Genomic DNA, 12508 nt, shown 5'->3' with positions numbered 1-12508 from the left:
AGCCTGGTGGAGGTATGCTCTCTACTGAGTGTCGTTATAGTCTACCAAGTTTTGGTGCAAAATGTTTATTTAATTTGCAATCAGTGCAAGATTCTGACCGAAAGTAGGTCGAGGCAAAAATCCCCTGAGATTTCACCTCGCTTGCTTTTCAGTGAGCCTCGATGTTGTATAGAAAAGAAGAAGTAAATTGGCTACATGCGTAGGGACGTGATGGTCTTCAAACAATGCGTGCATTGTATGCCTGTCTGCACTCTAGAAATAGAAGGGATTCACCAGATATTGTACCTGCAGTTAGATATTGTGGTGATGGGGGGAGATGGGAGGCCTGACTCTCATCTAAGCAAAGGATGGGTGCAGCCTTTAAATTCTTCTTGTGAATACATGTGAGCAGGATTCGATTAGATTACGAACTGATAAGCCTGGTGTTGGCTTAATGGTTAGGGTGATGGCTTGGAATTCTAGGGACCCCGAGTTCAAATCCCGGTCGGTTGTTGAATTAACAACAGGTGGGGTTGACTCAGCCTGCCATCCTTCCGAGGTCGGCAAAATGAGTACCAGCTTGCTGGGATGAATGAGCCATTGGAGTATCCTGCGTAGGAGTGGCGACCCGACCAGGATTGTGCCCAATAGCCAAGAAACTGCTTCGGCAGCCATATGCATCTGAAGATGCAAGAGTGGTCATCATCATCATCATCATCATCATCATGCCACTGTAAGTTTTGTGTTCCTGTAATTTTTGCCAATAACTATGCCACAGTACATGCAGACCCGATCCTACTCTCTTCAAAATGTACTCTTGGATCTTTAACATCCACTAGTAAATAAATAGCTAGCAGACAGGACATGCGGCTTATTGTCCTTCTGAAAGACAATGCACTCATTGATGCAGCCAATGAAATACCAAGACTTGTAATCGGGTCAGGAATCAAGCCCAGACTAGACAGCTCACAATGCTGGTAAAATCCTCACAGTTTAAGCTTAAAAGAATGCCTTAAAAAAAACAAAAGCAAAGGTATCTTATTGAAATAAAAACAAAATGAAAAACATTTCGTGCTTTAATCAATGTTTTAATGAGGTTTTCTTCTGTTTAAAAGGAAAGGAGGGCAAGGAAGCAATGTTAAGAGAAGAGGCCAAAAGAAGAAGAAGAAGAGGAGGAGGAGGAAGAAATGGAAGAAAGAGTATAATTGAACGAGGAAAGAAAAGCATAAGGAAGGAGAGCAAGTTTGATGTTCTAAATGTAATCCACATTGAAAATAAATTGTTTAACGTTTGGAAATAAACGTTAATGTTTTACCTGTTGTAGTCACGTCACCTGGCACTGAGGCAACATGTTCTGCTCAATGTACCGCTTACAATAGTGCAATGGACAACATATGGCAAAATTATTTTCCACCACCACGTCATCTTTCGTACACGCACACCGTGGCAATTATTTTACATTTTTACATCAAAAGCTTGCAAACATATTCATACAAATATGCAAAATACAGAAAACAGGGTAAACCCCCTCCCCCTACTCCACCCCCTACCAACCACCACCAGGTATCTGTACACTATAGTAAAATTAATGGAACAATTCACTCCCCATCTCCAATTCCTACCCCCACCCTGACGCAATGCTTAATAGTAATAGAATGTACACGTCAAGTCAAGATCATTTTGAGTGCTTTCGTTCTGAGAAAGGTATCAGACGTGTGAGAAGGAATGAGGATTTTTTTTTTTTTTGCCAAGCTAGCAGCACTTGAGGATCTTCGACAGCCCGAGTTGAGAGGTACTCAGGAGGGGAGGGGGAAGAAAAATCAAGTGTAGCAATGGAAGCATAAATTGAGAGGAAAAGCGACCACCAAAAGTTACACATTGTTTTGTTCTATAATTTGACAATTCTACAAATAACTTCCTGGTGAGTAGGTGCATAATATTAGGTAGGACTCGTGAAGGTAAAAGTTTTTGAGTCGACGCATTGGTGATGTTCCTATTTAGGATTGCTCCAAGATCAGGCCACACCCGATAACTGGCCGACCAAAAACTCGCAATCTTAGCCTATACTCACTCCCCTAACTAATCTATGCCACATCCATCAGCAAATACTAGCGAGCAGATTCACCTCCTCCCCCTTCAGAAACACCTTCCGGATACATAAAACCTAACTGAATCAAACACCAACGTAATCGCATTCATTTGCAACAAGGTACAAAACGATAATTATGAATATTACAATCAAAACCAATTTCTCCATTGCAAGGTCGAGACAAAAATAAATCTACCTTGAATTGGACATCCCATGGACAGCAGAAACGGAGGCCCAAGGAGTCAGAACCCCTAGATTTTATTTTACATGGTGTCGGCGATTTGTCAAATCGATGGACAAAGCAGCACGGAAATGTTCAAACCCAACCAAAAACGAGTGAGCATCCTAATCTGACGGCACAAAAGAAAACAGCGTACCGGATGGAGATGTACGCTGTCAACTCGAACATCTGCAGATGAAATGTGGTTAAAAATAAAATAAAAAAAGCATTATGACCACAACAGGAGAATGTACAGGGGAAATATTATGACATCACAGCTTGCAAAATAACTTGTACTTTGTTGCTATACACTACTACAAAAATAAATAAAATATCATACAACATTTTTCGAACAGAATAACTGAGAGAAAAAAAAAATGGGGAGGATAACTCCTTCAGAGGAATTATAATTACATATGCAAACTCATTTGAGATGAAACACCAAAAGCTGAGACTACATAGGGAATCCAGTTTTGAATCGGCGCTCGTGGAAGACGGAAAAATGTCGACCCGCCGCTATCGATGGTAAACGCCATGTGGAGAGAAAAGTCAAAAGAGTAGCGTTGGCAAGTCTAAGGCCTGCCCTCTATGCATGAGGCTGTAAAAATGGGCTTCGCGGAGCAGTCTGTTGATGTTTCCGTAAAGTGATGGGTTCGGAAGCGATGGAGATGTGCCACCACTGGGAAAGCCGCTTGAAGAACCAGGGGTCGAAGGAGAGACGTGACCCTCAAAGCTACAGTCGCTGGAGCTGGTCTGCAGCAAGTAATGGAGAAGTGGAAAGCTTTAATCATAATAGACATACATGATATATCCATGAGATGTAAAACAATCAAAACTTCCCTTCCAAAATAACAAGTCAACTACAGATATCCTATCCTACTCGCTATATAAAACTAGAGTTTGTAGATCACCTTACCCCACACAGTTTTGAGATAAATATCATAACTAGAACGCCACTTGGTAGAGCGCATACCACCACCAGGCTAAACAGTTTACGTTTTGTATCTCAATGATAGGCTGGAACTAGATTCGGAACTGAACCAAAATCTAATCGGCTTGTTCTTGTCACCTAACCAACTCGTCCACCAAGTTTAGTCATAACTCGCCCATAACTTTTTTTAAACTTCCTTGTCACACACACAACCTGTCCACCAAGTTTTGTCCAAATCCATCCATAACTTTTTGAGATATCCTGCTATGTATCAGTTTTAGCCCCATCTCTCAATGGTGAAGAATCACCTCAAAAATTAAGCAACTCTCAGATCCGAATCCATATTCAGATCTTCACCAAAATCGAATCGATTAATCCTTGTCATACACCAAATCTATCCACCAAGTTTCGTCCAAATCCGTCCATAACCTCTGGAGATATCCCGCTATGTATAGTTTTTGGTCCTATTTCCCAATGGTGAAGAATCACTTTAGAAATTCCAGTACATGGATCCGGATCTTCACCAAAATCGAATCGTTTCGTCCTTGTCACATACCCGACCTCTCCATAAAATTTCGTCCACATCCGTACACAACGTTTTGAGATATCTTGTTCACAAACAAACAAAGACAGGGGTGAAAACAAAACCTCCATCCACCTTCGGTGGCAGAGGTAATAATACAAGTGGAGGGAAATATATAATACAACAAGAACATAGGCTACAAGCAGCAAATTTCATTGGTTGTGATGATGTAAAACGTAATATTTTGTCCTGAACGGAAGGATTTTGAAAGTGACAAAAGACTATTTGTGTTCCACAGTGTTCAAGTATATAATTAAATTGGAAAAAAAATAAAGACTTTAAAGGTCGTAGAAAAAAAACATTCCGGAAATTTGCCGCAGTTGATGCAGCGTCTTTGACACCACCCTATTTAACGCGTTACACTAGTTCTTCGTGCTTGTTTTTTGTGTCCTTTATGATGTCCTGAAAAACAGTAAGTTTCCTGTTTTGGAATGATTTTCAATCTTGTTTGACTGCCAGACACGCAGATACAGCACAATTTTTATTTAATCTCACTCCTCACTACACATGCACAATTGGGACAAATTCAGAGCCATAGTACTGCTAAACTACAGGTTCAATTTCCGAATCATGTTCCGAATAGTGTTTGAAAATATAACATTCAATTTAAATTAAGTTGTTCTTTCATCATAAACTGACATTTGTAGACAGGACAGACAGAAGTGAACCAATTGCATAACTCCACTTTTTGCATAGTGTGTGGGGGTATTGTAATAAGGCAATGTCTGCATGTCTGCGCCTTATGGAATCCCAAATGGCTGGAACGACTTCCACCAAATATTGTATTCATGCTTGGGATACCCAGGCTCAGGTCAAGGGCATCAAATCTCTCTGCTTTAAATCTACATATTTTTAACATATAAAATAGCACCATTGTAGGCCATATCTGGCATTGGAAACAGAGCACATTACAAAAATATTATTGTGATCACAGGTTCAAATTTCATAATGTGTCGTGTTATCCATGTCTCCTATAGTCCTTGTAGTTTGGCAAAATAGCCTAGAGCAGAGGTGACAAAAAACATGCCCCACGGGGTTGGGTCATGGTCCCCCTTGGTTTGGCCCTCTTAAGGGAGGCATAGCTTTGTTTCGTTTTGCACTGACTGTGAGAATGCCTTTTAATATATGACCATTCTTCAATAGATATTAGAAGAAGAAAAAAAGCTAATATTGTAATATAACCCTCCGCGGATATTTTCTACCCCCGTTAACTTTCCCCTCCTTCGATTAAAAAAAAATTACAGATTGTTTTGAGAAAGTGGGGAAGCAACGGTGGCATAGATCGCTGCATTGTCGAGCAAGGTGTAGAAATGGAGCACGAGGCAAGAAAGAGAAAGCAGGGAGCAGATAAACGTCAATTTCAAGAAATATGAATCGAAAATGACTTTTTCCACAGACGTGAAAGACAAGTCAGTATGTCTTATCTGCAGGAGTCTGATGCGGTAATTGTGCTAACTGTACAGACACATCAGATTCTGCGCAGCTTTTGATTTTCTTTGATTTGGGGGGGTCAGTGAGAATTTGAGTGACATTAGTCAGTCAAAGTTGTTGTTGCTGTGGAGCCCTAGACAGTTCTCGTGAACATGCCCACGGGCACGGAAACAGCCGATCGATCTTGCAGGAGCGACCCAGAGATCCCCCACATCTAGAATGGTGTACCCACGCCTTCACGATGTCAGGGCCATGACACAGTTAGAGTGAGAGAGAGGGAGGGAGAGAGAGAGAGAGACAAGAAGGAAAGGGCCGGTCCATGGGGACTGATCGGCACTCTGACCGTGACCGCATTGCCCCGACGAATCCAGGCAGCAGGGAAGAATGGGGAAGATTTGGCCCCCAACTTGACTCAAAGTTGAGGACAGCAGTGGTAAAGTTGGAAAATTAACAATTCATTTTGCATCAGGAATAACCACTCAAATATCTGTCGGTTTTCGAGGTGATGAAAGACATGATTGAAAGGGTAAATTTGTTTTGATCAAAAGCACTTAATCATCGGCAGTTCAGATCCATGTTGGAAGAAATGGGTGCCGGATATGGGGACGTGCTGTGCTACCAGGAAGTCAGGAGGTTCATTGGCTGAGACGAGGAAAAGTGCTCTAACGTTTTTATAATCTCTGAGAGGAGATAAGATTTCCTAGCAAAGCAAAGGGAGTGGGTGGAGTTATTTTTCAAATGAGAAACGGCTCTCTGATCTTGCTGTTCTTGTCAACATTACTACTCAGCTTAGCAATCTGATTTCACACCTGCAAGGAAAAGGGCAGCTCATCAACTAGCTGTTTGACAGCACAAAGGCATTTCAGCTGAAACTTCAGCGACAAACGCCACAAAACAGCTGGTAACTGTGTGCACTTCCCCATCCTAAAATAACCGAACTGCACGCAGAGCCCTGCCGCTAAGAAAGCAGCTGAGTATGGCGAATTCGTCACAGATCTACTGTAAGAGTTTGGTTCTCGTTTAAAAGAGAATGAACGGCCAGCGAGCATCAACTCTTGGAATCTCCTGTGATGAGGCCGGGTCTATGGGCCTATCACTTTCAAATTGCAGACAGATCGGTGGTCTCTTTGTCTTCTACCACCTCCATTTTGGTCTTGCACCCTCTGCTCCGGTCCGTGCTTTGTGTCACCCTCCACCCCAGGCTTCTGCAAGGCCCATGTGTCCACCATCAACCCCCTTCTGTTGAAATTCCCAAGATCTAGAATCAGTGCTAACCTCAACTCATTCATTCCTCTTTTTTCCTGTTTGTGGAACCAACTTCTACATTCTCTTCAATCTCATTCTTCCGTCCAGGTTTTCAAGTCAGCTGTTCACCACCATCTCAGATCATCCACCATCCAAAATCATGATATTTTCTACATCCGTTAACTTTCCCCAAGCTTACCTCTTTCCAACTTTCCTGTTTTCCTTCTTGAGAATTTGCTTCCGTATCCATCTTGTCCACCCCCCCCCCCCCCCCCCCCCGTGTCCTCCCCTAGTCCTCATCCCTTATCTTGGGAGTCCTGTCTATTTTATCTCTCAACCCAGCTGGTGTGTTTCCCCCTCTCTTTCTACTGTTCCTTTTGTTCTGTTGCATCCTGATAAGTTATATGGCCTAGCTCCTCCACGAGCCTCGACTCTGTTTAAAAAAAAAAAAAAAAAATTTTTTTTTTAAAAATTGCATACACCTTTTCTTCTAATGTGGACATTGCACCTGAGGAGTTGCAAATGCAGTTTATTGAATTTCAGTGTGACTTGGTGTTGAGAGGGATGGCGCAATTTCTCTCCAGGCATTCTACAAATACGTCTGAGCATAAAAATACCCAGGGATCAGTGGAAATGCTCTTCCTCTTCAGAAGCACAGGCTATGTCTACGAACAGTTTTTCAGTGTGATGAACATAAAACAAAAACAATGTAAAATCAAACAACAAAGCATAATAATAACAACAACAAGAGAGACCAGTATTCCCCATGTTTCTTAAGAATTTAATTCAGGGAAATCTTTGAAAATTTCATTTTTATTGTTTTGGCCCACAGCTCACTGCTGAAATAAAAAAATGACCCAGCAAGCTAAAAAGTTTGGGCACCACTGGCCTAGAGGTACATGCACATACTTATGAGCTGTCTAGCCTCGGTTTGAATCTCAACCCAGCTATAAACTGCCACCCTGGCGTTTCACATGCAGGGTAAGACATCAATGTGTGCCGCCCATCAGATGGACGTTGAGCCGGAGGACCCGTCCACCAGAACCAATTGTTGGTAAACGTTAAAGATCCCACTATCTCTTTTGCGAAGAGTAGGCAAGTTATCACCGGAAACCTAAAAAAAACCTATAAACTCCTGCGTAAAGTATGGGTAGCAAGTGCCAGTAGTGTGATCTTTTTTGGATATCCCTTGACACATTACGTTACTTGCTATCTGAGAGTGGTTGTCTGGGCCCACACTATAAACAAATTCAGGTTCACCGGTTATTCACATTAGACGACGGATTCCTGAGAAATGTGAATGTTAGGTGTATTTTTGGGTAAAAGTTGGGAACTTCACTTTTTAACATAATTAGGGTATGCTGAATTTGATTAACCCGGTTCCCAAGCCGAATTATTATTACTAGGGCATGCCCGTACTATATCTATATCTAAAATTATATCCCCCCCTCTATTTACATGAAATGGTTTGGTCCATGAAATGTTTTGGTCCATTCGCAACGCCAAAGCGAACGGCGAACGCTTTACATGAAATGGTTTGGTCCATGAAATGTGTTCGTCCATTCGCAACGCCAAAGCGAACGGCGAACGGCTTGCGAGTACAGTGACAATCCCCCCCCCCCCCCCTCTATTTAGATGAAATGGTTTTTATTAGTTTTAAAACATAGTTTAACGCCAACATAGCGGCAACATAGTTTGCAAACGTGAAATAAATGAATACGCTCTCAAATGTGCCATCCGAGGCAGAGTGTGTCCGCCACGTTCGGCACACGCGATAGCTCGCTGCTCTCTGATTGGTTGAATCGTTTTTTGGACATAGCTCGGTAAGTAATTGTCCGATTAATATGAAACCTTGAAAAGGCACATCCTCGGGTCCCCAGCAATATACCTGGCAAGTTTAAAGTATATCGGACCCGTGGTTGTCGAGAAACAGCGGTCACAGACAAACGTACAAACAAACAAACACACAGAGATTACTGGAATTATAGATAGATTATTTTTTGAGTTTTGAATAAACTGCTGAAGAACTTGGGCATTGGTGAACTCACAGAGGAGACAATCAAATCTGCAGAAGCGTTCGTCTGCAGAATATATAATGTGTACAGAACAACCTCTGTTGATTCAGCATGACATATGTTGTTCTCCAAGACTGGTAAACCAGAAGCAATGTTACCGACAAGTGATGCTCTTCATTTCCATTTGATGCGAGTACACTATCAAGCCATGGTATGGAGAAATGCTCATTGTGCCATACCTGACCTTCCTGCACCTGTGGAAATGGGATGGAAACGTGGTGATTCAGGACTAGAACCTATTCTGATGTCCCAGATTCCAATCCCTATTCCTATTCCTATTCTGATTGATTCCAATCCCAGAAAGTTGCCTCAAGATGATTTGTTGTGCATTCCAGAAGCAATGTTAGACTCAACGCTACAAATGTCGCTATTCAGAGTTGAGGTGCACATCAATGTGTGCCTGTCAGCAACAGAGTGATGATCAGACCCCTTGTATGAATTTGATGTAGTTTGGCAAAACAACATGTGTGACATTCCTGAATGTTTGTGCTTCATGGCCATGTATACTTAATTTTAGAATAAATGGTTGTATGAAACATAGTCTTATTAAAACCATTTCCCATTTTATCGTGTCCAATTTCAATATCAGTTTGAATGTCACTTTCAATATGTCGCCAACCATTTATATAGACGAGTCTGATTTATGAAAAAAGGCCATGTATAAGCTTCTAGGTGCATTTTGGGGTAAAAGATGTAAAGTTAAAGTAAAAGAGCTGCATGTATATACATGATATATAAATGCTTGTTCAGAAATATTCCAAAAATGGCAATTTGGCGGCCATTTTGTTTATGCTAATTAGAAGATCAAAACCTCAAAATTCGGCTTGGGAACCGGGTTTATCGAATTCAGCATACCCTAATTATGTTAAAAAGTGAGGTTCCCAACTTTTACCCAAAAATGCACCTAGAAACTTATACATAACCTTTTTCCATAAATCCGTCTAGTCTACATGTCACATGAGCACAGCTGTCTTTGGGTTCCAAGGCCGACTTAGATTGTCCTTTGTTCGGCACATGATAAATGTACAATATTATCAACGAGACTTGGACACATTAAATAAACTGCCCAATTCTTCTTTGGCGACGAAGAAGAAATTTCAACACAGAACAACAATTAGATTCTTAGAGCCTCCTAGAGACATTTCCCACCTTGGAGGTAAAAACAATTTTCAGATGGCAAGACAATGGCCTGTATAACAAATGATTAGCCAAAAACAGGTTTTTAAAATATGAAATTGCTGTCCAAGGAAAACCATCAAATTATATTTTATATCATTCGGCCTATAGTTTCTGCAGTCATACCAGGAAATCCCATTATAAAGCCACCAACATATAACAGGTTCAAAGAATATAAAAACTACAACGGCACTCGGTAGAGTGCATACTTCTGCCAGGCTGAACAGTTTATGTTTTGTATCCCACTGATAGGCCGGATCTGGATCTGAATCTGAACCAAAATCTTGTTCTTGTCACCTAACCAACTCGTCCACCAAGTTTCGTCATAGCTTGTCCACAACTTTTTGAACTATCATGCTATATGTCGTTTTTGATCCAATTTCTCAATGGTCAAGAATCTGTTACAAAATTAAAAATTACTCGTATCCAGAACCGGATTCGGATCTTCACCAAAATCGAATCGATTTGTCATTGTCACACACCCAAGCTGTCCACCAAGTTTCATCTGAATCCGTCAATAACTTTTTGAGATATCGTGTTATATAGTTTTTAACCCTATCACTCAATGGTGAAGAATCACATTAAAAATTCTCGGACTCGAATTTCACCGAAATCTAATCAATTCTTCCACGTCACAAACCCAGCCTGGAAAGCAAATTTTGTCTGAACCCGTCCACAACCTTTTCAGATATCCTGCTCTCAGACAAACAAACAGAGACAGACAGACAGGGGTGAAAACGTACATCCACAACCAAAGGTGGACAGATGTTAACAAAGTTGAAGCATAACGAGGCAGCAAATACGAAATAAAAATGCAAAATACACAAGTAAATAAAGACTAAAAGTGCTAATGGATACCTTACCTCGGATTCACAGGGCTCCGGGCTGGCTTGTAGACAAGTCACCTGTGAGTCCAGGAGGGGCCTTTTGCAAAGTGGCAATACTTCAAATTCCCCTGGATTGGAGCGTTTCCTGAGTGGGGCAAATTGGTCGTAATAAAAACAGCACACGTCCCCATATTTATCAGCACGGCATGAAATTTCTGGAGTTAAAGCAAATTAAAGAAGATCGATTCAAAATGTTTTGGCGATTGAGTCGTGACCCGCAAAATGTACCTTTTGCTTGTGATGGGTTTGGAGGCATCCATAGTTGTGGAGTTTAACAAGCCCGCAGCCCAGAGCATACCAACCACTAATAAAATCACTACACAAAAAGAGGAAACAAATAACTAAATAAAAATGCATGACACAAAGAAAAATAAACAACCTGACCGACTTTGGACTTATGACAGCAATGTTGAGCTTATTACTATGACTACTGCTACGATTATTATGAGTATCATTATGACCTCAATGACTCCAATTATGCCCACCTTTGGGGTAGGTGCCGGTGATATTATTCGCAATTTGTAATTTGTTCAGGGTGCCAGTGATAACTCGCCTACACTTAACAAATTATAGCTTGGGACCTTCAACATCTAATGTCAGCAGATGGGACACCCGGCTTAATGCCAAACCGAGAGACAGCGCACTCTGTGATGCAATGCCTTGCCTGTAAAGCACCAATCTGACAGTTTACAGTCTGCTTGGGAATCGAATGTAGCTCAAAGGTAGGTTCTCCATCTCTGCTCAATCCTGTCAAATGTTGAGCTGTATGAGACAACATAAAATGTTACAAACCAAACCTCCATTCTGAGTCTAACAGCAGTTGTCGGTCTGACTTGTGCTCATTCAATAGTTGGACATGTGGCACTCAGTCGGTCAGAGGTCATCAAGTCACTTTAATCCATAAACATGGCAGCCCATGGCCATACATTAGTGTATACCAGGTTGGTTCATACAACATAGTCCAATATATGTTGTTCTGCACAGAAATCTGTAAATATGCCATATACATATTATTTGTGCTAACTGGAGGAAGGACAAATTGAGAAGAGGCAAAGAAGGTGACATGACATGTGAAAAAGGATTGGTGTGCCATAGTTTGGATGGATGAGGGGGAGAGAAGCGCGACATCTGGAGAAAGGGGAAGAAGAAGACGAAGGAGTGGAAAAGAGAAGAAGAGTGACATCTGGTAGGAGGGGAAAAAGAAGAAGGGGAAGGGGAAAATGGATGGGTAAAATGTTTTTGTCTTTTTTGCGTATGTAATATGCAGATATCTAATTGTAAACGGCTTTGAATGCGTCAAATCGAAGCCATAAAATGGACCCAAGTGGTCAACAGTCACAGATGACCGAAGCACCCAGCACCGAGACGTAGGGCCCAAGACGTAAACACACGACATGAGTGAAAAGCGGAAACGATGAGCCAGTGGCGAAACCCTCACCATGGCATGAGAATCGCAACGAGGTTGTAAGAAAGAGGGAACAGTCAACGCCATTATTCATTAAAAGCTCACCTGCAATACTGCACAGGTAGCTGATTCGTGAGCATGAGGTGAGCAAGGCGTGCTTAGTGAGTGAGGGAAGCACCCAACTCGGCTATGATCACCGTAAAATGCGGTTGTCAAGCGCTTCAACGGTCAATCACGACGTCACAACTACAGAACGGGTACTGTACAGGGGGAAAAAAAAAAAAAGGGTAGTTTCACCTCTTTCCTTAAAAAAAAAAAAAAACCGTATCGCGTTTGTAACACACGTTATGTTTACAGTAGTGATCATAAAACGATGCCAAGAACACTATTAAAATTTAATCGTGTTCATTTCTCGAATAGTTATTATGAAGTGAAAATTGCAAAAATGACACCAGCGTTATTTTCGTCCTTTGTTTTACACCGCCTA

At 41.5% G+C, this 12508-nt stretch overlaps 1 protein-coding gene across 2 annotated transcripts; it reads right to left on the bottom strand.

Moving 5' to 3' along the window:
* Positions 1 to 1046: 1046 nt before the first annotated feature.
* Positions 1047 to 12281, bottom strand: LOC137438771 (uncharacterized). Of its 2 annotated transcripts, XM_068134117.2 has the most exons (5): positions 12127 to 12281; positions 11281 to 11378; positions 10845 to 10932; positions 10593 to 10701; positions 1047 to 3041 (listed from the first exon to the last, which is right to left on the bottom strand). In XM_068134117.2, exons 3-5 carry the CDS (start codon positions 10910 to 10912, stop codon positions 2838 to 2840), a joined length of 381 nt encoding a protein of 126 aa, XP_067990218.2. In that variant the 5' UTR covers positions 10913 to 10932; positions 11281 to 11378; positions 12127 to 12281; the 3' UTR covers positions 1047 to 2837. The 2 variants fall into 2 exon arrangements, with proteins under 2 accessions (XP_067990218.2, XP_067990219.2); XM_068134118.2 differs by lacking the exon at positions 11281 to 11378.
* Positions 12282 to 12508: the final 227 nt, after the last annotated feature.

Source organism: Myxine glutinosa, unplaced genomic scaffold (assembly GCF_964187855.1).
Source record: "Myxine glutinosa unplaced genomic scaffold, kmMyxGlut1.1 SCAFFOLD_1960, whole genome shotgun sequence".
NCBI classification, from domain to species: Eukaryota; Metazoa; Chordata; class Myxini; order Myxiniformes; family Myxinidae; genus Myxine; species Myxine glutinosa.
This window is presented reverse-complemented; position numbering and strand designations above follow the sequence as displayed.